At 35.6% G+C, this 27,370-nt stretch overlaps 2 protein-coding genes across 4 annotated transcripts in view; one reads left to right on the forward strand and one right to left on the reverse strand.

Moving 5' to 3' along the window:
- Positions 1–13,272, forward strand: part of LOC142344487 (glycine receptor subunit alpha-2-like) — a 29,715-nt gene extending 16,443 nt beyond the window's left edge. For both annotated transcript variants that reach the window (XM_075396159.1, XM_075396157.1), the window contains 10 exons: positions 3,130–3,251; positions 3,951–4,018; positions 4,722–4,942; positions 7,227–7,468; positions 7,805–7,946; positions 8,312–8,482; positions 8,936–9,104; positions 9,966–10,088; positions 11,062–11,273; positions 11,781–13,272. In XM_075396159.1, coding sequence (XP_075252274.1) covers positions 3,130–3,251; positions 3,951–4,018; positions 4,722–4,942; positions 7,227–7,468; positions 7,805–7,946; positions 8,312–8,482; positions 8,936–9,104; positions 9,966–10,088; positions 11,062–11,273; positions 11,781–11,904 — 1,594 coding nt within the window. In that variant the 3' untranslated portion in view covers positions 11,905–13,272. The remainder of the gene's footprint in view (positions 1–3,129; positions 3,252–3,950; positions 4,019–4,721; positions 4,943–7,226; positions 7,469–7,804; positions 7,947–8,311; positions 8,483–8,935; positions 9,105–9,965; positions 10,089–11,061; positions 11,274–11,780) is intronic.
- LOC142344494 (galactokinase-like) overlaps positions 1–27,370 on the reverse strand; it is a 451,158-nt gene that overhangs the window by 61,038 nt on the left and 362,750 nt on the right. The window lies entirely within an intron of this gene.

Below are 27,370 nucleotides of genomic sequence, written 5' to 3' on the forward strand. Positions count from 1 at the left end.
AATTTAGTTGTGAACAAATACATATCCGAAATCTTTGCAACTGAAGCTTTGCTACAATTGACTTTAGAAAAGTATGCTATACAGACCAAATGAGATATTAACAAAAAATAAGAAGGTAGTTATTTCAGAAACGACTCGAAGAGTTGTTCATCCCAAATTATTCGGGTTCTCAACTTAAAATACAACGGACATTTGAAAACCACCGATGAGAAGACAAAAAAGACATGCATTTAAAGCAGACGAATCGAAGAACAATAACAATTACAGCAATAAAAATTGTGGTCAAATTAGAGAAAAACTTCCACCAAATTTTGTTTCTACATTAAAATTATCATAAAAGTCATAAATGAATTTGAATCAACCAGGAAAAAATAACGGAAAGGATTTGAAACTAAGTGACATCTAACACCTCCAAATGTTCACTAAAAATCCTAATGCAAGGAGATTCATTTACTTTCGAAAAAGACTGATTCTTGCGACGATATTTTTGAGAAAAACTCCTTGCTGACTGTGTTTGATCTTCACGTATATGAACTGCTAAAAGTTGTGTTGAAGTCAGTCAACCATTTGCACTCTCAAATTGCTGGAACAACCTTTTCTTTCTAACACTTGCACACGCAATAAAAGACAATCAGACTTTGATCTTTTGAAGGAACCACTTAGCGGGAAAAAAATAATCGACACTTAATTCAATATCGATGTGCTAAGCTACACAATAAATTGAAATAACTTAAGGTCATACCCGATGAACTACAGGATGTGTCCCTTCAAGAAGTATCAGCTTCTCATCCTACGCTCCAAAATTCGATTCTCATATATTATTAGGAGCTCATTTATAATGAAGGCAAAAAACTTCACCTAAAAACCTGTTATTAAATTTAAATTTGATTATGTAAAAGTTTTGGGCAATCTGTGAAGCAGAACCTAAGTGATCTCTTTGGTAGTCCGCTTGATTTGACTGAATTGATCTGTTATCTATATTCTATGTCTCTTTCCGCAACAAATCGAGAAATTCTCGAGAAATCTAATTATTCTTCAATGTAACGAGCAAGGAGGGAAGAAGACAGCCACATTGAAAACGACCGGGGAGTAGCATAAAAAAATCAAAAGCCACGTAAGACCTCTTTCCTCTACTACATTTTTCCATCTACGCAATTAAAATAGAATACGCTCCGGTATCAAACAGTCAGGTAAAATAAGATAAAGACCGAAAAAATACCTGTATTAAGTACTGAAGAAGCTTCGCTGATGGAGCCAATCCAAATACAACAATACTAACCAATTAGCACATCTTAGCTTAATCAGGTAAGAAAGTAAATCGTGCAAAATGACAAAATTAGGCAAAATGAGTTTAAAATGAAGTTAGTTAACCGCTCCTTTATAAGAACAAGGATAAGGAATGTTTCCACTTGACGGGATACCAATCAAAAGCGTACACAAAACGCAAATATTAAAGAATTTCGTGCATTCAAATTTGTCGTTCAAATTTAATGACTATGTTACGCTCCAATCGTCCAAACATATTTTGGACAATTGCAGCTCATGTTTTGAACCAAACTGGTTTATAAAAATCCTATCATCATTAACCTATTGCAAACAAAAAAATGAATTTTCGAGATACACGAAATCGCATTTCCTCCAAAATCTTGATATCGTGATGTTTGTAATTAAAATATTCCAGAGTGTAACGATTCAAATTTGAAGTAAAGGTCAGATTGAACCGCAAGATCAGTTTCGAGAACTCGCATTCATTCCAAAATGTTGATATCGTAAAGTTTGTAAATAAAATACTCAGGAGTGGAACGTTTTAAATTTGTAGTAAAGTTTATTTTGAAACACAAGCTCAAGTATATGGAACTCTCCATTTACGGCCGCATGATCGTGCGATAAAAAAATAAACAATTTGTCAGAATTCTTCCTTCAATTTCGACTTTCTCAAGTTTTTTTTAAATGATTCATTGCAGTGCCCAACCACAATGTTTTGTTTTCCTCTGGGCAAGAAATCTTTTTCAAAAACATCATGGTGAATAAGTAACAGATGCCCAAAAAAACAGGAGGTAGGTAATTTGTAAATTTGTCCAAAAATTTGATAAAACTTCTAAAAAAAAAGAATAAATATAACATTTTTTTCTAAATTATTTAGGCTAAAAATACCCCATAACGAGTTTAAGCGTAAGCTTGAAACAGTGGAAAAAAGTGATTACATCCCTGTCTCATTCAAACTGGAAAAAAACTAACCACTCTAGCTTTCTAGCCTCACTAAACCGTGGCTTGCTGCTGACGATGCAAACTGCTCGCCGGTTGTTTGAGAGCAATTCGCCTGAAGTTAGTCGGTTGTTTGCCCATTTAGGTCAATGGTAAAAAAAAGACAACTTGAGATTTTTGTCTGGAAAGATAAAGTACAGAGCGAAAATTTGTTGACTTTTTATCCAAGAAAGGTAATTATTATCTTTTAGTATTTAGTATTCTATACTTTTAGTGGACTCGGATTGCATATGCTCATTCTTCCTTCAAAATTCAGTTTTGAATTGCTTCGAAAACTGAGATAGCTTTATCTTAATTGAAGAGGCTTGAGGTGAGCGCTGCTGGGGGGGGGGGTGCATCGAGGGGAGGTTGATGGGGGATGGGGGCAACAGTGTGTGTGTGTGTGTGTGTGTGGGGGGGGGGGGGGAGATTGGGGGAAACCGTGGGAGGGGGTCTTTGGCCGCGCGGGGCCCTTACGGCCTGAAGGATGTGGGTTGGGTGGGGAGGGGGGTGATGTGTTTGTGTGTGTGTGTGTGTGTGTGTGTGTGTGGGAGGGGGTCAACCATTAAGAACCGCCATTTACACCATAAGTATGTCTCTAAAACAGCTTCTGCGAATCGCATTTTTGGAAACTAGTGAGCTGAAAGGCTCTAAGAGAGCTTAATGCCCACTGGACGCTACCTGTTTATCACCATTTTGAGGACGAAAAGTCAAATGGGTTATAAGAAAAATCGGTCAAGCGAAAAATCGCATTAAAAAAGACCAATAGGACTAATATAATTGCTTCAAAATTCGTTAGAGTGCAATTAAAAATGGAGGAAGTATCGCAATTCATGCCTGTCAGGAAACTATCCGCAAGCGAATTTGAGCAATTTTTTCTTTTAGCAATGGCGCAACAGAATCACCAGATGGGAAGTCAAAAAGGTCACAGGATACACCTGACCAAATTCTGAAGAAACTACTAGACGAGGGGCACTATGAGAAAAGACTCCGACCACTCTCAGCAAGTAAGACTCTCATTCGAAAATTAAGGGTATATTCCGTGTTCAACTACTCTCTATCATCTCCATAGTTGGGTGCAACCTTTTTTTTATCTCCCATTAAGAGATCACCAATAAGACAGAAACGCATACACCCGCCGTCAGCCTAAATTATTGGCACAGCTTAAGGAGCGTTAAATTGTTCCCGTTAGCTGCGTAGTGGTCGTTTGTGATTTGCTAGCTTATTTTTGAACTTTCAAAACAAGATGATTTGAAGCAGTTTAAATAAACTCAGTAGAAAGATTCAATGTCGAATTTGGGCCTCTTCAAATTGCAAGTGCGATCTTTTCGTAGAAGTCATGCAACTCGGCTCAAGTTATTGGGAACTTGTAGCCTTTATCAAGAACCGATAGTGGTTCGAGATCATTGTACTATTTCGAAGCTAATTCTGCACAATCAATTAACCTTGGTTGAAACATGCATTTTGCAAGTTAAAAAATACAGAAGGTTGGACGCATTTTAACTTGTGACATTGTAAATTTTGCCATGTTGACCTTGGATATTTTAAGAATTGCACGTACATGTCTGTTACTTTTCATAGGAAAGAGCAGATTCTCATTTCAAGACTGGAAATGATTTCGAAGGATACCAGTGACCTGCAAACTAGCACTGGACAATTAGAGTACCGAACATCTTAATGATGTTTAACCTTTTGTTCTGTTTCAGTAAAACCCCTGATGGTAGAATGCACACTGTACGTGGTCAGTTTGGGACCAGTCAGTGAAGTTGACATGGTGAGTAAAACTGCTACTTTCAAACAACCAAAAACATTTGAGGGGCGGGGGTGGAGAGCAAAGTTGTGAAGTTAAGTGAAAAACTCACTTAAAAAACTGGTCAGACAGAAAAACGATCACACGAAAAACTGTACAACGAAAGATTGCATGGAAAGGCCGCCAGTACTAAAATATGAGGCAAATAAGGTTTTAGAGCAATTACAAACAGCTCATTCACGCAATCAAAACCCGCTTTCGACGGTCACTTCAAAAACTAATAAATAGTTTCGCAAATTCGAGTACAAGATCGTACATCTCAAAAGGCCTAACATATTAATATCAGTAGATAATTTTAAGAAAGTAAGATAAAAGCAGGTAATTTGCTTACGCATCATTACCATCGTCAGTAATCATAAACTCTTCTACCTTTTAGAGAAGTACGCGAAAGCAACAAGAGCCAAAGTACTACAGCATTATGCCTCATTTTTGCAACAAGAGCTTCAATTTCAAGAAAAGAACTGAATGCACGAATACATATGAAGAATTTAGCGTAATATTTTTAAGATACCTATCCGAAGTTTTGGGCGATATTTTAAAACATTTGTACTATCATTATCCTTGATCTACTCCCTGCCAATCAATTTTGACATGAAATATTCAAGTTTTGTCTCTGGAAATCAAATGCATGAAAAATATATAAAAGGTTTAGAATGGAATATTTTAGACTTTCAAACTGGGAATCTACTTCCGACAGTACTGGACAGATCCCAGACTGGCATTCAACTCTTCTCTACAGAAGATTGTGCTCTCACAGGATCTGCTGGAGGACCTCTGGCTACCCGATTCCTTCTTCCAGACTGAAACTGAATCGTACATTCACGAGGTTACCAAACCCAATGTCTTCTTCCGACTCCACGAAGACGGAAAGATTCTAATGAGCATCAGGTTACTTAAACGACTGGCACTTAATTCTAGAGCTGACCTCGCAATTACGGATTTCTAAAACTTAAATGAACAAGACGGCTCGTGGGAGTCTCTGCGAACCACAGTGTTGCAACATACCTCTCCAGGTTGCACAAAAAACTTTTATATTCTAGAGAGCAACCGTTGGGAGTATCCGAAAGCAACTTTTATACTTTGGAGAAAATTACTTAGGCTTGCCGTCTTCTTTCGGCAGACAAAAATGACTCGTCAACAAAATCTAGAAAGATAGGTGTAGAACAGTACTATTTAAAAGAAACAGACTCAAAAAAACCATACAAACAAACATCAACACACAAATACAAAGTCCAACACGAGACTTAACAACAAACACTTTTTGTTGTGGACTTATTTTGTAGCAAAAAATAGGTAATTTTTCTAATTTTGTCATGATTCCTGGCAGTTTTTGAACTCTGCCTCTATTTGTGCGGAACCAACTCTCTCAGAATAATTCTCTCTCTCTCTCTCTCTCTCTCTCTCTCTCTCTTTCTTTCTTTTGCGCACACAAACACTACGCACAATACAAACACAAGGACACTCATATACACCCGCACAACCACACACACAAACATACAAAACATTAAATTTTTGATGTCATATGATCATAATGGTACAATTAATTTCTCCAAAACCTAGCAGACATATTATCAGCAATTTAGAAACACAGTTTCGGTATTGGTCAAAATTAAAGCGGCAATTTGTAGCAAATAAAGAGGTTCAAATTTTTCATAATTTCACCCACTAACTCGTTCTCTCTCTCTCTCTCTCTCTCTCTCTCTTACACATACCACCCATATTACAAAAACGCACACCCATACAATCACTCACATTAAACACACAAAAACACACACAAAAAACAGATCTCGTCACCAAAAAAATTTTTTTTTTAACTTTTTCAAACTTAAAATTTTTTGCCAGTTTTTGCCTCGACTTGCGTCTAACAATTAACAGACCGTTGAAAGATGTTCGGGCATTGAAAATCGGTTATTAGTAACCTTTCCGTTTATACCATTTCACTCTTTAAGAAAAAGTAATTCAATGAAATAGAAAAATTTAAAAATTTTTATGTTAACGGAAAACGAAAATTTCTTCTTTCAAAACAACTTTTCGTTGTTCTTTACGACAGTTTCACAATCAAAAAACCATTTAGTTTTTCTTACACTTTACAGACACGCCCAAAGACTGAATAGGAATAGTTCGAGAAGCAAATTCCAAAATACAGAGAAGTGAAAAATAATTTTTTCACTATGACTCTCTATTAAATTATTCCAACCTGGCAATGCATATACTCACTATCTCTCCAATTCATCTGTTTTGTCATTATATTAGAGGAGCTATATGTTCTGACATTGAAAAAACAAAAAAACAAAAGAGTTCCTTTTTTCAATAATGAACTTGGTTTACAAGAGGTTCATGAAACCGGTTTATTTACGTATCCAAAGTATTGAAAATACATGAATGGTTGGTTCTGCTTATATGAAAAGACTTTTGTGCAAATACAACTATAGAACTTAGAAAATAATACATTTTCTGCTTTTAGTTCTACACATTTGAAATTGTATTTTTGCTATTTTGAGAGCTCTCAACTGCCCCAAGTCATCAATTTACCAAACAATTACTTTGATATAGATTTAAAAAAATGGTTTCTAAAATAATTTTTAATTAGCAGAAAACAAAGAGACGGAGAGAACTGGTTTTTTAAACAAAATTTTGAGAAATAATGTTTTTTTTCTAAATTTTTGGTCAATTTGTTGGTTTTTAGATTTGAGACTGTAACGAACTGATTGCTGAAAAATCTCCACTTGACCGAACTAATGTTACCAATTTTTCTTTTTGTTTCTACCTTAAATTATTTCAGCAAAATCAGTCCGCAATAGCATCGTAGGTCAGCAGTTTCAAAAAGATAATAAAAAAAACAGACGAAAAAAAAAGAAACTTATTTTAATGCTGAAATGTTATTTTGATTTAGAATCTGTTGAACTTATTAATGCTTCTAGTATCTGCCCACAAATACCCTTCAATTAATACCCTCACTTGACACTATCTCTTTGAATTAAAATAAAAAGAAATATATAAGAAAGTTCAGAGAGAGGAATTCATTTAATGAGAGAGGTAGATCACCTGTGACCAAAATCACGCAATTGAGCAAATACCACAGAGTGAAAAATGTCGTCAGGCACGCAATGCAGTTGAATTTCAAGTTGCCCCAAAAGTGAAGTTGGTTTGAACATTTATGTGTTTGTTTCAGGGTAACTGTGACATCGCGTTGTCCCATGGATCTGCGTCACTTCCCTATGGACACTCAAGAGTGTGAATTGAGGATAGCCTCTTGGGGTTTCACAGAGGGTGACCTGCAGTACGAGTGGCTCAGCAAAAAGGACTCTCAGAACAAGATCATCCCACCAATCAAACTGGCAGAGGACATCACCCTCTCAAACTTCAGAGTTGTCAATTACCAGTGGAACAGCTACATTCGCAATCTAACTACAGGTGACTGCAAAAGCAACAATGCGCACTTATTTCTGACCTTAGTCTTAATCGTCTGACTAAATTTTAAACAATACAGGCAAATATTTTATGCCAATTCTAAAATGCATCTTGGTGAATCAAATTGAACCCTCTGTTTATGAATTAGCGCTTGTCACGCCGTTTTGTATGCGTGACACAGTATGCGTACTAAATTGTATGCGTACCAAATTTTTCAACCCAGTTTAAACGACCAAGTCCAGAACTCGATCGACAAAACAGACGGAAAGATGTTGATTTACAATAAAAAACTGTTTAAATCGAAAGTAACTCATTCTCGGATGCATAAAACGGTTTCAGGTCGCTGGGACACTCTGGCAGTGACATTTCGCTTTGGGAGGAACACTCTTTACTTCATCATCCAGATGTACATCCCATCCACACTCATAGTCATGGTATCCTGGGTCTCATTCTGGGTCGGAAGGGCGTCCGTACCCGCAAGGTAACACAACCACCTGTTTTATTGATCGCACGTTAATGATGCACGACCGGAAAAGCATAACTTTTTGGATCACGAGAGTTCGTTTTTCAAATTGTCTTCAAAATGAGATATTTTTATTAATAAAAATATTTGAAGCAATCCAATGACAATCAGAATTGAAAATCCAATGACAGTCCCAAAATTGAAGTTAAAACATGACTTGCTGAATCACTCTAGGCGAACAATTTGCCAATAATAGCAGTAATAGCCACAGTCTAAGAATAGCAGAAAGCATAAGTGAGAGACCGCAGCAATACTATGACACTAATTTCCCGTCTTAATTCCAAAGCATTTATATCAATTGACTTTGTATCTTTGACTTCTAGGGCTGCACTGGGTATCACAACAGTGCTGACCCTCCTCACTCTGATCTCTTCCACCAATGCAAACATGCCAAAGATATCATACATGAAAGCCATCGACGTCTACTTCGCCGGCTGTTTCCTCTTCGTATTCGCCAGTTTAATCGAATTCGCAGCAGTCTGCTACTTAGACAGGTCAGTCAAGAGACATCCTAACCTCCTGCCTTCGGACCAATTGCTCTCAAACGGCGGGCGGGCACGAGACTAAACTAACTGAGGGGGGGGGGGGGCATGTGGTCGGAAAACATGTTATATTTTGCCTTTTAAGCAATATCGGTGCGCTGTGTATCTTAAACACTATTTTGACTCTTAATCCTTTAGTGCCATCGGTCTTTATCCCGTTTCTTTTGACTAAACTCAAATTCTTAAGCAAGCGAAGAACATCCTAGAAAACGTTCGAGCAAAAAAAGTTTGCATCAAAAAGAAACACGATAACAATCCTTGCTTAAAGACGAGAGACAAAAAGTTTGGAGACTGGAAAATAACAGCTGTGTCGACTTAAATACCGAAGTCGTGCAACTTACCATATCTCCTAAAATCCCTCACCAATGCTAAGTATTTTAGATTGATGTATCATTTAAATTGCAGGTCTCGAATAACACAAACGGCAGTACCAAGTAGAGGTTCATCAGGTGGACAGGGTTCAGCAGTAACAGTTGGGAACACTTCAGCCAGCATGCGAGAGGGAGGAAGTACCAGATCCAGAGCCACAGTAGTCTCAACCGACCTCACCAACAAACCCCCCATCAACACTATGGTAATCAAACACCACCATCACCACCACTACCCATAGTTAGAAGAATAATAAGCTTTTCATGCCAATAATGATAAACAACAAGATTGAGGCATCTCACTTATATTTGGCCTCACGGAGAACCTCAATTATTTCAGATCATGCTATACTAAGGCTTTATTATTTAGTATGATAAAGCCACGGTTATTTTTTACATATGAATTCAATTGACTGATTGATAAGCAACTGTAATTTGAGGGAAGAAAATTGTGTTGACTGTAATAATTAAGTAATTATCAAACACCTTGTCACATAACCCTAAGCCTCATCTTGTATACATACTGGAATTGAATTGTGTAAAAAATGGTTGTCCCTAAAATATTTGGGTTCACTTTGTGAAAAGGGCAGTTTCAAGAGAAGGTCGCTTGACATCGTTATCTATCCCTATTGTATCATTCTTTATTAGTGTGGCAACAGAATAAACTCTTTCTTTCTTATATTATGTTGGGACATAATACGTTTGGTACGTTAGCACATAATAGACATGTCATAACTCGCTCGGAAAAAATTTTTAAAATCCGAAGTGATTTTAGAACATGTTAACTTGAAGAGTTCTTGAGCAACAAGCAAAGTAAATTCACGCTAGTAAGCACTTTCACATCGAGCTTAATCTGAGCACTGCCATCATAGAGAACTTCAATGAAACAGACATTGAAACCACATTTGTGAAAAGAATTAGAAAACCAATCTTAAAACTGCTAACATTTGAAGAGCAGCAGAAAGAAGACAGTCTTAAAACTAAAAACTTTTGAAGAGAAATAGAAAGCGAAAATGTCTAAAACATTGATATAGCATCATAATTGAATAAGAACTTATTTTGAACAGGAATCAGCTCTCAACAGTTCCCTTGTGTCTCACAGTAACCGCTTCTCTCACCTTATGTCCAACGAGTTCACTGGCTCAAAGACTTCACTTCAACAGGCTGTAGAACTATCTCAACAACGTCAGGTTTGTCACATACCTGACCCCATTAATTAGGAATTTTCAATTAAGAACATTTGAACATTTTTAAAGTTATCCTATTATGTTGAAAGTTGAAAAAGTTAAAATTCACAAATCTACTATTTTTTTATAACACACCGAATCGTACTTCATTGTTCCTCTCATACATTTTCCGTGTACGGAAGTTTCTGCTAGCCCGACATTTTTTGTTCAGCGAACTTTGCCTGATCGATAACTGCGAGCAGCATTAAAAAGCAGCATTGATGACAAGCTAAAGAAATTTCCAAAGTTACCTTCTTTCTCGAGAAAAATATTAGCCTTGAAGTCGTCGGGAACTTGCACATTTCAGAGTTTGTAGTAAAACAAGTAAAAAAAAGTGAAGTTTTCATCATAAAAACAGAAAACCGACGAACGTCGGATGAATTGCTCTCGAACGAAAGACGGGGGCAATTCAAACTGAACGTACAGAAGCCGCTGTTTTAATTTACATTTCCCATAAGAAATCGGTAAAGTTGGATTTCTAAATTTTCTTTTATCACTAATTACATCGGGTGAACACGCCTCGCTCTTCGAGAAAATAGACAAAATATTCATCTCAAAAAATTAATAACTCAAGGAAAAGAAGGATGTTCTCTGTGATTTGTAGCTTACAAATACAATTGAACTTTAACAATTGAGCAACTTCAACAAAAAAATCCTTTCATTCTGATTCCTTAGACTTTTCAAGAAAAATGGCACAGAGGTTGAAAATTGATTCTGGAAAATAGGTCATTTAATTCACTCTGAAAGCAAACTGACTTTAAAACTAATATACAATCAGTGCTGAAATTATTCGTGTAGCACAAGAGCTAGTTTATGTTCAAACACTTACTTGGGGAGGGAGAACAACGAGGATAAATTTAGTTTTCAAACAGTATTCGAGTTAAGAGAGAGTTATAAAGCATTCAATTTTGCCATGTGGTCTTGTCTTGCCTCACAGGAGGAGATGTTGAAGCGAAGCAACAGTACCAAATCAGTCAGTCGGGTTGACAACATCACCCTGCAGCAGTACAATTACCACTTGGGACACATTCACAACAACAACAACAGCTTCAGACGCAGACAGCAGAGGAAGCTGTCCTATTCTATGCGAAGACCATCTATCAGAATCAAAAACGACCAGGGCCAAATCAACGTCGGCTCCATCGACAGGTATATACACAAAACGGGTATTTTTCCTATCCCCATCCAGTGAATAAAAATTGTTAAAAATGCCATTTTCCTAGGTGCACAAACGAACTCGTGTATTTTACACAGGCGTGTTATGTGACGCAAATATGTCCCAAAAACTAAAAGTGTTTAATATGCTAGCGGTAAAATATAGTCCCCAATATTAAAATGGCGAAAATATAATTTTGTTGAAATCATTGAGACATTTCTAGTCGCTAGCAATCCGAGTTCGGCCTCAATTTACGGACCTGTTTACTATGTAAAAACAAACATCAGGGGAAACACGAGCTACTGTTTCACGCAGGATACGTTCGGATACACTTAACTTATCTTTTTTTCAACTATATGATATCATGCCTTGGAGTTTTCGAATTCATTGAATTGGTTAAATGATGATAGGTGTTTTGATTCATCACCTAGAGAGTTTTGATTAAAACAAAAACCGTGTCAGTTTAAATGGCTCATTTGGTGAAAATGACATTTTGACAGGTTCTCTCGTTACTTCTTCCCTCTGACATTCACGGTACTCATGTGTCTCTACTGGGTCATATACTATTCCATCTCCAGCAACCTCAAGCCAGTGGGTGAGAACGGAGTCGTCCTGCCAGACTAGCTGCGCCCATTCACATGTTAAATTAGCCGATAAATTAGCCAGCCAACACGAAGAAGATTAACAAAAAAACTACCCAGTTTCAACTTCTAATCACTCATAACCAATTTGGGCTGAGAACTTACTCCACCAATCAGTTGTTAGGAATTGTACATTCTGGACGATAATTTCGCTTTTGTGATTTTGTTGATTTTTAAAGATGAGATAAATTTTCCATGTTGCAATAGGACTCAACATATATTGGATTGACTTATTTGTAATCCTTGTAATCGGTAGTTACTACTTAACTTAAATATCAATGGCAACTATTCAAATGTACATACAAATCTTACTTTTCACTATTGCTAAAACAAGAAAACTCAGCACGGTTTGACGCCAAACAACAAGGAATAAAGGAAACTTCAGCGTTAAAAAAAACATAGCTGGCAGATTGCCAGAAAATAGCCGCAATAGCATCGTAGATCTCCAGTCCAAAAAGAAAGTAAAAGAAACACACCAAAAAATTCTTTTTAATTAATGACCAGATGTTATATTTTGATTGAGAATCTGTCAAACTAATAGCTGCTCTCAAATAACCTTCAAAAAACTTGCTCCAATAAGCGTTAAAAAATGACGTCACGCACGCAATTTATTTGGTTGAACTTGCACGAACGAATGAAAAAAAGCAGATTTGAATTCGTTGTGACGTTATATTGTCAAAACAAAAATCTTGACAAACTAAAAACATATCACTACAAGTCCTGAAAAACAATCAAAATAATTAAATGCAAAAATAAGCAGTTAACCATCTGACCACCAAACCAAATGATTATTACGAATAAGAAAACATTTTCACAAATTTGGAGGAACAATAACGTCATTCGAAATGTAAACACTTCCAGGATACTCAGGTTGAACACAGTTCATTAGCAAATGTGCTGCAGATTCGCATCAACTTTCTGAAGTCAACTTCTTCAAAACCAAAGTGGTAACTCTTTTATTCTGCGCATGAATCTAGCAACAACGTCAAAAATGTATATTGAATTGAGCTCAGGAAAAGCGAAATGACAAAACTCAAAAAAAAAAAATTGAAAACATTTTTATATGATGGCAAATTTGTTCTTTATTACTAACGAAATCGTCAAATGTTTGTCATCAAGACCAATCCATCCTCGCAAAGTTATAAAGCATAAATAAATTACAAGTCCGCAGAAATCGGTTTGCACATAAGATGGAGGAAAAACGACAAAAAAGTTCAAAAGTTGGATAAACAAAGCCAGACATTTTCATCCAATATCCTCAAAAACCCAAACTTACGCCACCAAAAACTAAATCCTAACACAGAAACAACCGTGAAAAAGTTTCATTGGCGCCTAAAGATTGACAAAGTCGAAAAAGGACAAGAAATTTTACAAACAAGCAACGGCAAATTTTGAAAAATTGCAAAAAAATCCTCATAGCTTCTGAACTTTTAGAATTCACAAAAAAAAATCAGTGATCCGCCTTTAAGCCCTCGAAATGATACACTGGCCCCTAAACAACTGACAAACATTTTCAAAAAGCCATGAAAAAAAATGGCAAACTTTGACAAAAATTTGCATAAATTCTTCAAATTAATATCTTCAAAACTATTTAGATAACACAAAAAACCAACCAAAAATCATCTTAAAATCAATGAAAAACTTCATTGAACCCTAGAGCCCGAAACAACAAATAACAAACATTTTCAAAAAGCATGAAGAAATTGGCAAAATTTAATAAAAGTTAGCTAAAATTCTTCTCAATATCTTTAAAACTATTTAGTTGTCACAAAAACCTACCCAGTAACCATATTAAAAACCACAAAATTCCTTATTGGCCCCTTAAGACCAAAATATTAAAATTGAAACATTTTCAAAAAACATGAAAAAATTGTCAAATTTTAAAAAAAATTTGCTCAAATTCAACAGATTTATATCTTCAAAACTAAATAGTTGCCACAAAATTTTATCCAGTATCCCCTCTTCAATCCTATAAAAAGCTTCACTGGCCTCTAAAGAGTAAAAAACTCCAAAATTGACAAAACTTTCAAACATGGAAAAAAATTACAATTTTTAATGAAAACTTGCTAAATTCCTCATATTGAAATCATCAAAATTAATTTGTTGTCACCTAAGGATACTCATTGACCTATCCTCGAGCTCCAAAAGAGATGCTTTGGCCCCTAAAGATAAAAAAATAAAAAAATGCAAATTTCGAAAAAAAACTTTCAAACAATTGATTCAAACTTGGTTCAAGAGCAATCAAGACTCCCACCAGTGAAAATTCTGCCACTTGACAAAATCTTTGCTTCACTTAGTGTCGTTCACAGGGCCTGAAAGATGCAAAAAAAGTTGTCGGCACAACTAAATCGAGAGTTTTTGGCTAGTTGCGCAATTTTTTGTCAATTTCTGTTCGAAAAAATTTTGTTCTCTTGTGAAATTGATCATCCTTCATTACACCAAACAGCTATTGCAAGTTCTCACAAAGTTTCTCAACTCTATTTCTGAGCTTTTCAAAAACCGTTTCTAGTTTTATAGATTTTTAATTTCAGTTTCCAAGAATCATTGACCGGTTTCTGAGTCTTCCCAATATCTTCAATTTTAACAAATCCTAAAATAAATATTAATAAATCCTAAAACTGATCCTAATCAATTCTAATCAATTCTAAAATCCTAAAACTGATCCTAATCCTAAAATAAATCCTAATCCTGAAAATGATTAAATATCAGTTGACTCAAAATAAGAAGTATCAACTCCAAGAATGAGTATTTTATTTTAAAAATAAAAAACAAAATAAACAGGCGTTACTTCAAGTAATCTTGATATATTCTCTGATACTTCAATCCAGAAATGCAGGAACCAAGATGCGAACGACAAAAATGAAATTCAAGCTTAAAAAAATGTGAAAATTGAAGTTAACTTTAAAACAATTTCCATCAATAAAACAAAGAATAACAGCTTTGGAAATTAATTCGAGAAAAACTAAACACAGATGAAAAAAGCAAAAATTAAAAAATAACGAGTGCTCATCAAAAGTGATATCTAGAGATTTCTCATTTTATTCCAGCTCAATTTAAAGTTATAATAAATTATATAGATGGTCACAAATTTCACGAAATGAAGAAACATCTGTTGATCGCCGTAACCAGGGCAGCATTTAAAAAAGCTTTGTCTGTTTTAATAGAGAAGCTTTAAAATTCTCCTGTAAAAAACTAAAACAAAACTGAACATCGAGTTTTTTTTTGAAAGTTTCGTGTATGTGAAGGTAAAGAAGAGATTTATTACTACATTTCATCGAGATACCATTTTCAGCACAATATTATAGTAATATGTATTCAGTATATGTATTAAATCAATCTCTAAAATACAAAAAAAAACCTGGAAAAAAATACCACGCAGCTAAACCAGCACACACAAACGACTAGAGAAGCTGCTTCAAACTTCGGTCAATGGTTTTCATTTCTGTCTCACATAGCCACATGTTCTTTTGAATTAAAAAATCAAAATATTTGAACCTTTCAAAAACTCAAGCATTCAATATATACGTTAATACTGATTCATAATTTATTACTGATGCTGATTGTCAAATTATAAGGAAAGTTTTCCAAACGCTGAATTCACATTATTACTCAATTTTTAGCAGCGGATTTTTAAGACGTGAAAATTTCTTCTGATACATCAACTTTTCAGAAAAACAACTGCAGATGATTAGTAAAAAATTTTTGACAGTCATTAGCGGAAAGACGCATATAGCACAATGTTTAGGTTATAATTTATCTTTAAATCAAGGTCACACAAAAACTGCCATATTAATCGACAAATTCAACCTCACTTTTCGATCGCTTTTCCTTGCACGAGCATTTCTCTGGTCAAAAGTGATATTTCTAATTTTTCATATTTCGTTCAAATCAACAGTCAATTTCTTTAAGTTGCAAGGTTATCTGCTGCAAAAAAATCAAAGATCTAAAGAATAATTAAATTACAGGCCAGCAGAAATCAGTTTACCATAGACGCTGCAGAGGAAAAAACGACGAAAATGGTTTAAAAGTTGGAAAAATAAAGCTAAGATAAAGATAAAAATAAAGATAAGAAACTTATCACCAAAATCAATCTAATAACACAGAAACAAGCTTCGAAAAGTTTCATTGGCGCCTGAAGATTGACAAAGTCGAAAAAGAACAAGAAATCTCACAAACATAAAATGGCAAATTTTATAGAAAAATTGCTTAATTTCCTCATATTAACATCTTCTGAACCTTTGTGTTCGCTAAAAAATTTTTTAATGAGGTTTGGATTACCAAAACAGATACATCAGAAAAGAATGCTGAAAAGCATTTCTAGCTGGCAGAAGACTACTAGGAGCTTTAACCAATGTCAATTGAACACTCGTTTAGAAAAAAATCAAAAAAGGGACTTTTCACTTTGAACTTGACGCTGCTAGCAACTTCAGTTCATTAAACACTTTAACAAGGCTAGTAAAGTCCGCTGAGGGCCTCTATTGCAACTTCATGAGCTCCGAGCTCTACCAGTTTATCCCGTTTAGAGAGCTAAGTGCTCTTAAAAAAGTGAAAATATCTTAAAAAACCGCAGCAATATATCTTTGGATTGTAAAAAAACCAAGAGTCTAGTGTTGGTCTAAAGTCAGCTGTAATATCTCCGATAAGAATGTGGTTCGACCAGGCAAGCCCAGTCTCTGGTCCCTAGTGTGCATTCTACTGGGTAACAAATCTGCCCTACTTTTTCGCATCCTCTGCGCCATTCAAATCAAGCCCGGCCCAGCACCATGTGCTCTTTGTCATCGTAGCAACAGGAATCAACCAGCCCTCTGTTCAACAAATTTTGTGTATTTTGAAAGTGATCATTCTTCACTACACTAAACAGCTATTGCAAGTTCTCAGAAAGTTTTACTTCTATTTCCCAGCCTTTTAAAAACCGTTCCTAGTTTTATAGATTTCCAATTTCAGTTTCCAAGAATCATTGACCGGTTTCTGAAAGTCTTCCAAATATTTCAGTATTGATAAATCCTAAAAAACTATAGCTCAAGTATAGTAAGTCCAATATCAATAAACGTTAAAAAAAGGTAGAAAGACGGCATTTCTTTAGAAGGATTCCGACGTTATTTTGAAAATGATGAGTAAATATCAGTTGACTTAAAGAAGTAGCAATGACACGGAGGTATATTTGATATTAAAAAATAAAAAAACAAAATGAACAGGCGTTACTTCAAGCAATCCTGATAAATTATCTGATATTTGCATCCCGAAATGCAAGAAGAAAGATGCGGACCATAAAAAGTAAATTCAACAAGCTGAAAAAATTGTGAAAACTGGAAGTCTTTAAGACAATTTAAAACTTTTTTTCAACCAATAATACAAGGAATAACGGCATTGAAAATTGATTCAAGAAAACAAAATTAACGCCAGAGATGAAAGGGAAAAACTAAAAATCAAAGTGTGCTTATTAAAGATAAAATAGAGATTTCTCATTTTATTCCAGCTCAATTGAAAAGTTATAAAATTATATTGACGGTCGAAAATTGCAGAAAGTTGAGAATCGCCTGTTGACCGCCGTAACCAGGTCATCATTTAAAAAAGCTTTGTCTGTTTTGATAGAGAAAAACTTTAAAAATCTCTCGTGTAAAAAATTAAAACAAAAGTGAAGTTCGATTTTTTTTGAAAGCTTTGTGTATGCGAAAGTAAAGAACAGATTTGTAACTACATTTCATCGAGCTTCCATTTTCAGCACATTACTATAGTAATATCTATTCAGTTCATTAAACCAGTCTAAAATTACAAAATAAACCTGGAAAAGAACAGCACACGCAGCTAAAAAAGCGCTGAGAATCATTTTTCTTTTTCATACATGGCGCAAGGCTGACATCCCAAGCAGCCCAAATGAAGGCACTGGTTAGAGGAAGCCAAGCTCAACCGTTTCTCCAAAATGCTCATGAGAGTAATAGAGTTTGTCAATGATAACGCACTGAAGTACATTCAACTGGAACAGACTTTCGGGCTAAACGGGCCAGAACTAAAAAAAAAATGCATGAAGCACAAACAAACGACTAGAAAAAATGCTTCAAAATTCGTTCGAGAGTTTTTAGTAGCTTAGTATAGCTCTAAGAGAGCTTCTCACTTACTTAATGCCCTCGCGCTTCGCCAGTTTATTCCATTTCTTTTGACGAAAAATTGAAACATAACGCGTCGAAGTACATTATGGAAAAAAATGTACGAAGCACACACAAACGACTAGAATAATTGCTTCAAACTTCGTTCGATAGTTTTTAATTTCTATCTGATGAATTCACATTATTCCTCAAATTTCAATTTTTACCAGCAGATTTTTAAGAGAAATCAACTTTTTTTGCCTTTTTTTTGAAATATTAACTTTTCGGAAAAACTAATGAAAATGATCAGTACATAAAATCTTCGACAGTCATTAGCTCAAAGACGTGTATAGCTCAATTTTGAGGTTATAATTTGCCTTTGAATCAAGGTTACACAAAACTGTTTGACACATTATTCCAGACAAATTAAACCTCACCTTTTGATCGCTTTTCCTTGCACGAGCATTTCTATGAGCAAAAGAGTCATATTTCTCAGTTTTCAAATTGCGACTTCAAATCATGAGTCATTTTCTTGAGGTTGCAAGGTTATCTGCAGCAACAACAACAACAGATCAAAACCAATACGGGAATGAGACTAATTTGTTAAGAAATTCTGATTAAAATCATAATTCTCGTGTTTTCGGTTCTTACCCTTCGTAGATAGGAAAGAAAACTACTGCGTATAAGAAATACCCCACCCTTTTTTGCTCTAGGAGGCCCATTCCTTTAGGACCTCTTTCATAATCGATACGGAAAATAATCAAAGCTAATATGTGTGGTGAAACAACAACAGCGAATTCCCAACGGATCTGATCATAATTGCGTGCAAAGAGCACACATTTAAGTCATTTCTGTCTGCAAAGAAGAGCAGGGCTTGTAATGTTGATTTTGAAGACTTCTGAAGGAAGAGAATACAAGATCAAATAATGAATTAAGGTATGTATTCAATCGACACATTTTCATCTAGAACAAATCAACAACACGCAATGCTATAAAGGTTAATTAAAGTTGGTAAAATCCAATAAACTTTCATCTAACTTAACAAATAAACAGCGCAACTTGTAAAATAATGTACAGATAGTGTCCTGCAACAATTTGGTCACAACAATATTGAACAACTGTAGAGTCAAATGTACAAAAAATCTTTTAAAAGTGTGAAAAACTCGAAAAGGTGAAGTAGATGATGGCAGAAAAGCTACTGAAAATTGAAAGGATAAGCAGAAAATAAACGTTTCACAAATGGTCACAAAATGATAACACCTGCAACGATTAGCATGAAAACCTGCATGTTAAAAGGCAAGATAATAAATTAAACTCACAGTAAAGGGATTAACCCATATTGTACCCGAACATTGTAGTGGAACTTTCCAGAAAAACAGAAAAATTCCTTTTGCAGCATTAAAATCTTTGGGATGATAATAATAATAGTTATAAATTGCATTATCATTCCAAGGCATCACAGCCAGACGATCCTCAGCACTAAGTCAACATTAGACAACTGCTTCTGGGCGAATAGATTTCATACAGAATATTTAATTCTTCTAATGTATCATTTTTCCTCATAATTGTCCTAATGAAGGTCACCGTACCATTAATTAAGAATTCCACGAAGCAGAAATCTACTGAGATTAATTTACAAGCGCACATGACTATGCTCTCCGTTTCTTTCTATATATTAATATGGAACATAATCGAATAAAATCAAATCTGTATAAATTTCTCTACAACTCGAGAACAATCGAGAAAATTCAGAATGATAACATCTAAATTCCCCAGTAAACTCCAGCAAAGAATTAGGATATTAAATAAAGCTCAATTAAATCTCATTTAAACGTCAACTTGTCCCAGCATGTGTCTTCAAATAGAATCCCACCGTCCAGACGAAAACGTGGATACAAGTGCGACAAAGACTTGAAGCAATCTGGAAAAGACTTTTGAGAGAGTACGTTCCGACTCTGAACGCCAAAAAGAAGTGGACCAAACCCGAGGCCAAGTTGGAAGTCAATGATATTGTCTGGGTCCTTGGAGAATGGACTCCAAGGGGGATATGGCCATTGGGACGCGTGACAAGGACGTTCACCGGCCCCGACAAAACTGCCAGGTCTTGTGAAGTAAAAACTGCTTTAGGATTTTTAACCCGACCAGCGGTTAAGCTTGAACATGTTTTTCCGAAACCACCCCCTAAGGTTAGGAGGTTACGTAACGTAGGCCCCGAGAATGTTATCGACATCGAAAATTCTTTTTTGATTCTGACATACCATATTTTGCCGCGAAATTGATTTGATAAGCCCAAAATATACGATTGAACAAAGAGCACATGTCGTGCTGAAGCTATGAAAAAAAGGTAATTTTAACAAGCCCAAGTTTTGAACTGAAGTAATCTGAAGACGACAAGAAGCCAGAGCCCCCTATTGTCAAACGAGGGCCAGGACATAGTCACAACTGACCAAATTTAGGTAAAATTGTTCCAAAAGTCAGATTCAAAAAAAAAATTTACTGTGATTTCAGCTTAAAATGTAGGCTTAAAAATTGCGCTGAAACACCTTCAAGTTGCGCTGAAACACCTGCGCATATATCATAGATCAAATATTTAGAAAACTGTGTCTATGACAAAGTTGACAGCAAAATGTTTATGGTTGAGTCTAAAAGAAAGAATAAGCAGCTGTTGATATTGAATATTGTGAACTATGGCTAACGGGTTTTGTATCTAAAGGTCTAATGGGTGTCAAGCTTTTCGAACGATTTTCATAGGATACCAGGGATTGGATTGAATGCTATTGTCAGTACAGAATGGCAAATGGTTGCTTATGGTTATTACAAAAAAAGGACGCTAACAAAATCAAAAGGGTGCTTTTTCAATCTTAGCCCCTCAACAAATCCGATCAAACAGTGAATTCGCTTAGAAGAACTCTTTTACCCCAACTGGAATAAAAAATCAATAACACATAGCACAGAAACTTTTCTTCCTCTCTAATTTTGTTTTCTAGTAAACAATTTCATCTAGGCGTAAAGTTTTTTTAAAACCATTTTTGACCTTTTTAGTAACAACTACGCAAAACAAACAAACATCTGAAAATAATCACTCACTCTCTAACACAGCTGATATTAAGAAAATGAAACACGTCAAAAATATCGATAAACGCCTCTTAAATTATCAGCTAGTTTCCACCTGATTGATGGTCAAGCCGTATCCTCTAAATTCCAACAAATTTTGAAAACCCTCCTAAGTACTGTTTTCTCTAAGTTATCCCTCTAGGCCACTTCATTTCCCCTAAGGCTACCCTTATCTTCATCTTCTACCCTGACAAACATACAAAGAACCTTTATGAACATATATAGCAAAAGTTAAATTACGCCAACTAACTTCAAGCACATATGCTTACCAAGAAATTTCCAGTGCGAGAATTACTTTTAAGCCTAAACATATGAGAGAACCCCAAAACCCATATAATTAAAACAAACTTTAGGTCACAATTCTAAGTCTCAATAAAGGTTCTAAATCTATTCGATTGGGAGGATTCAGAATTGTCATTAGTTATCAAGATCGATACTTGCTCAATAAACCCAATATAAAGTCCCAACTTACTTCGCCATTTTACTTTTATTCTAATCCAATTGGACACCTCTGAGGATGACACAAAAGTTCTTTGCTACATTTTCTTAGGTGTTCTTAAGCTTCTTACGATATCTTAAATTAGAAATTCCATTTCTACACCACCCATTTGGATTTATTTATTCTACTGAAAAACTAAAAGGAATAACATTAAAGTGAAAGCAAAGAAATTTAGAACCAGATTTAACATGACAAGCTTTATTTAAAATTTAAGGACTCGCTGGTCTGCATATCATGGCTTGTTCAATACCAAAAATTCAGTAAGATTTTTTGAGTCTTTCAACCTTTATTCCTCAGAAGAATTGCTTCTATCTGGCACATCCGCGGCTATAGAGGCCCTCCTGAACACATCGGCTCTCCACTTTGCCCATGTATCAACGTGCAATGCGCCAAACGGTCCGACTCTCCAAGGCACTTCTCGAACAACCTGTCCACTCACTTCGAAACCTTAGCAACTTTTGTCTCAGATCATGTCTACGTCATTGCTGTGATGACATTGAACACGATGAAAGCAGATTAAAAATTAATTTAACACCTCACGAACTGTTCACGAAGTGCCAAAACTTCATCAAAACTAATTAAAATTGTTCTAAAAAATTATTCACACATTCCTGATTCTTAACTCGCTGTTGTCACAAATATCGATTTAAGAATTCAGGTAAGGTGAGTAAATTTTTGGTAAATTCTTAATACGGAAAATTTAAAAAAACTCCTAAGTACTGTTTTCTTTAAGCTAGTCATATAGGCGGCCTCATATCTCTTAAGGTTCTTTTACCGCTACAAACAAAGAAAACGGGCATTAACCTACACTAGCAAAACTAATTTACGAGAGCTAACTTCAAGTATATATGCCTACAAAGAAAATTACAAAATAAACTGATTCTAGGTATGAAATCTCCCTCTTACCAACAGAAGGGAGAACTTCACTTACAAAAATTCGAAAAGAAGCTATGAAATATACACACCGCAAAAGTAAATAGATATGATCAAAAGCCATATTTTTCAAGTTCCCATTATTTTGAAACCTAATCATATCACAAAAAAGTTGCAAAAACCCATAGCTAAAACAACGTCATCCTCATTTTAAAAAAACCCTCCATATTTAGATCAGAATTCTAAGTTTTATAAAAGGTCCTAAATCTGTTCTCTTGGGAGAAAGTGAGAACTGCCTTTACTTAAGATGAAATTTGCTGAACAAACGGCATATAAAGTCCTAACTTACCAAGCCACTATAATTCTAATCTAATCCAATTAAAAACGTGACAAAAAACGCAAGGTCAGCACTTTTGCGATATTTTGTGAAGTCTTCTTAAGATATCTTAAAAAATACAATTACTACACCAGCTACTCGGACTTAACTTTTCTACTGAAGAGTTAAAAAAAGGAAAACACCGACAAAGTGATAATTACATTTAGATTTAACATGAATTTGTCAATTTAAGAATTAAGGAGTCCTTGGTCTGCGCATCATGGCTGGTTCAATACAAAAAAATCAGTAAGTTTTTTTGAGTCTTGCAACCTTTATTCCTCAGAAGAATTGCTTCTATCTGGCACATCCGCGGCTATAGAGGCCCTCCTGAACACATCGGCTCTCCACTTTGCCCATGTATCAACGTGCAATGCGCCAAACGGTCCGACTCTCCAAGGCACTTCTCGAACAACCTGTCCACTCACTTCGAAACCTTAGCAACTTTTGTCTCAGATCATGTCTACGTCATTCCTGTGATGACATTGAACACGATGAAAGCAAGTTAAAAAATTAATTTAACACCTCACGAACTGTTCACGAAGTGCCAAAACTTCATCAAAACTAATTAAAATTGTTCTCAAAAATTATTCACACATTCCTGATTCTTAACTCTCTGTTGTCGCGAATATCGATTTAAGAATTCAGGTAAGGTGAGTAAATTTTTGGTAAATTCTTAATACGAAAAATTTAAAAAAAACTCCTAAGTACTGTTTTCTCTAAGCTAGTCATATAGGCGGCCTCATATCTCTTAAGGTTCTTTTACCGCTACAAACAAAGAAAACGGGCATTAACCTACACTAGCAAAACTAATTTACGAGAGCTAACTTCAAGTATATATGCCTACAAAGAAAATTACATCAAAATAAACTGATTCTAGGTATGAAATCTCCCTCCTACCAACAGAAGGGAGTACTTCACTTACATAAATTCGAAAAGAAGCTATGAAACATACACACCGCAAAAGTAAATAGATATGATCAAAAGCCATATTTTTCAAGTTCCCATTATTTTGAAACCTAACCATATCACAAAAAAAGTTGCAAAAACCCATAGCTAAAACAACGTCATCCTCATTTTAAAAAAAACCTCTATATTTAGATCAGAATTCTAAGTTTTATAAAAGGTCCTAAATCTGTTCTCTTGGGAGAGTGTGAGAACTGCCTTTACTTAAGATGAAATTTTCTGAACAAACGGCATATAAAGTCCTAACTTACCAAGCCACTATAATTCTAATCTAATCCAATTAAAAACGTGACAAAAAACGCAAGGTCAGCACTTTTGCGATATTTTGTGAAGTCTTTTTAAGATATCTTGAAAAATGCAATTACTACACCAGCTACTCGGACTTAACTTTTCTACTGAAGAGTTAAAAAAAGGAAAACACCGACAAAGTGATAATTACATTTAGATTTAACATGAATTTGTCAATTTAAGAATTAAGGAGTCCTTGGTCTGCGCATCATGGCTGGTTCAATACAAAAAAATCAGTAAGTTTTTTTGAGTCTTGCAACCTTTATTCTTCAGAAGAATTGCTTCTATCTGGCACATCCGCGACTATAGAGGCCCTCCTGAAAACATCGGCTCTCCACTTTGCCCATGTATCAACGTGCAATGCGCCAAACGGTCAGACTCTCCATCGCACTTCTGGAACAACCTGTCCGCGCACTTCGAAACCTTAGCAACTTTTGTCTCAGATCATGTCTACGTCCCTCCTGTGATGACATTGAACACGATGAAAGCAGATTAAAAAATTAATTTAACACCTCACGAACTGTTCACGAAGTGCCAAAACTTCATCAAAACCAATTAAAATTGTTCTAAAAAATTATTCACATATTCCTGATTCTTAACTCGCTGTGGTCACCAATATCGATTTAAGAATTCAGGTAAGGTGGGTAAATTTTTGGTAAATTCTTAATTCGAAAAATTTTAAAAATGACTAAGTACTGTTTTCTCTAAGCAAGTCATATAGGCGGCCTCATTTCTCTTAAGATTCTTCTACCCCTACAAACAGAGAAAACGGGCATGAATCTACACTAGCAAAATTGATTTACGCGAGCTAACTTCAAGTATATATGCCTACAAAGAAAATTACATCAAAATAAACTGATTCTAGGTATGAAATCTCCCTCCTACCAACAGAAGGGAGTACTTCACTTACATAAATTCGAAAAGAAGCTATGAAACATACACACCGCAAAAGTAAATAGATATGATCAAAACCCATATTTTTCAAGTTCCCATTATTTTGAAACCTTATCAAATGACAAAAAAAGTTGCGAAAACCCATAGTTAAAACAACGTCATCCTCAATTTAAAAATAACCTCTATATTTAGCCCAGAATTCTAAATTTCATAAAAGGTCCTAAATCTGTTCACTTGGGAGAAAGTGAGAACTGCCGTTACTTAAGATGAAACTTGCTGAACAAACGGCATATAAAGTCCTAACTTACTAATCCACTATACTTCTATTCTGATCCAATTCAAAGCGTCTGAGAAATAACGCGTTAGCACTTTTGCTAAATTTTGTAAAGTCTTCTTTAAATAAATTGAAAAATACGATTTCTACACCAGCCACTCGGACTAAAGTGATAATTACAATTAGATTTAACATGAATTTGTCAATTTAAGAATTAAGGAGTCCTTTGTCTGCGTATCAAGGCTGGTTCAATATAAAAAAATCAGTAAATTTTCTTGAGTCTTGTAACCTATATTCCTTAGTAGAATTGTTTCTGTTTGGCAAATGTGCTGCTTCAGAGGCCCTGCTGACCACATCGGTTGCAGATTACTCGAGCTCGTGATTGGGACTGCTGGTCGCCGATAATCAACTCTGGTCCCCGAATTATATGATCTATACTCTATGAGCTAACCTCATCACTTGCAGTCCCGTACCAATTGCAACAACTGGAAGAGAGGATCCGGACTAAATGGTGCCGATCCGGACTAAATGGTGCCTCTGGAACCTCCATTTCAGTTTGATTGGCAGCATCTCTAATCCACCGTTCACCAACGGGGGCAGTAGTGCTCCATGTGTCCTCGTCATCCCGCAATGTGATCGAGTGCCGCTGTGGTGCACTCGTCATTACTAAGTCAAGCGCTAGGTCCACTTTCACCGTCAGTCCTACGTAGGTTCATTGCGAAATTTGTACATCAAGCTCTCAACTTGTTGAGCATTTATCAAAAACCAATGTGCCAAGCAGTCCAACTCTTGCTCCACCTCCTTGGGATTCTCGTGATGGCACTTTTGGAACACCTGTCCGCTCACTTTATAATACTCTCGCTACGCCGTGCTTCAGACCACGTACCTCCTGATGCCATGTTTTCTTTCGGCACTTTGTCGAAGTCAGTTCTATTCCACTTCAAAAAATAAAAGTAATTAAAGATGTAACCTAATTCATATAAGTAATTAATTCATATAATCTTTTCATTATTAAGGTATTATAAATCCCTTAAACAATGAAATGATTCACGCTCTTTTATCCTGCAAAAAACATGAACGCAGCCAAGACTTATACGTAGTACTATAAACTCTGTATTCTTCTTATGTGATATAAATAACTACATTGCACAAGTGCGAGTCCTCACGGACTACTCGTTGCCTTGTTTGTTGCAGTACTGGTACTTCACTTGTCAATGAGACAGCCTGTGCTATAGTGCAGACAAGAATAGAGCGCTTGAGAGAAAGTTGCCTTGTGGCCATTCGTAAATTTAAAGTTGGCGCCGGTTCTTTTAACGCCAAGATTTTGTTAAAAGCAGAGTTTACTCTTTCCTACGTATCGACTAACAGTTTACCCACTGATCAATATATCCAGTTGAAGAATGTAGAATAAGATCATTACATGACGCAGTCAGCCAAGTCTCCAAGAGCATTGAACCTCTTTTGGGATCCGGGTGCTTTAACCTGATATTGAATGGACTAATTGGTTCGTCGATCTGAAAATGGCCATTATGGCGAGGGATATTACAGAAGTAGACATACTTCTAAAACTCAATCCCTCCAGGCAACATCTATTCCACTCAGCACAGCCAATGAAAGACGCCTTCAATGGGAAAACAGACGAAGAACAACAGCGCAAACAACGCAATGAAAAGAGACGTGTTGATTGGGAAAACGAATGTAAGTTCATCAAACAAAATGGCCAATGGCTAGATCCAATCCCATGGGACGAGGCCCACCTTTAGGTCAAAAGCCTCATTTAGATTTCACTAGGCGCAGAAGCCTGCAGGATATTCCAACAAAGTAACCCGCGAATTTGAATTGAAAGATGCACAACAAATGATTTAGTCCACCAATTAAAACTTATATTCAACACGCTCAAGGAACACGAGATGACAGATTCTAAAAGTTCAAAACTGTACAACGGTGAAATTAATCACTTGAAACTTTTAATAGTCGACTCCGAGAGGCATGATCACATTGTACATTAGAAGACTTAACAGGTGGTCTTTTCAAAGCTAACGTGAATAATACAAACATCCAGCTTGACCTAATGTTGGAGGTCAG

This window comes from Convolutriloba macropyga, chromosome 8 (genome assembly GCF_964194025.1).
Source record: "Convolutriloba macropyga chromosome 8, txConMacr16.3, whole genome shotgun sequence".
Lineage (NCBI taxonomy): Eukaryota > Metazoa > Xenacoelomorpha > Acoela > Convolutidae > Convolutriloba > Convolutriloba macropyga.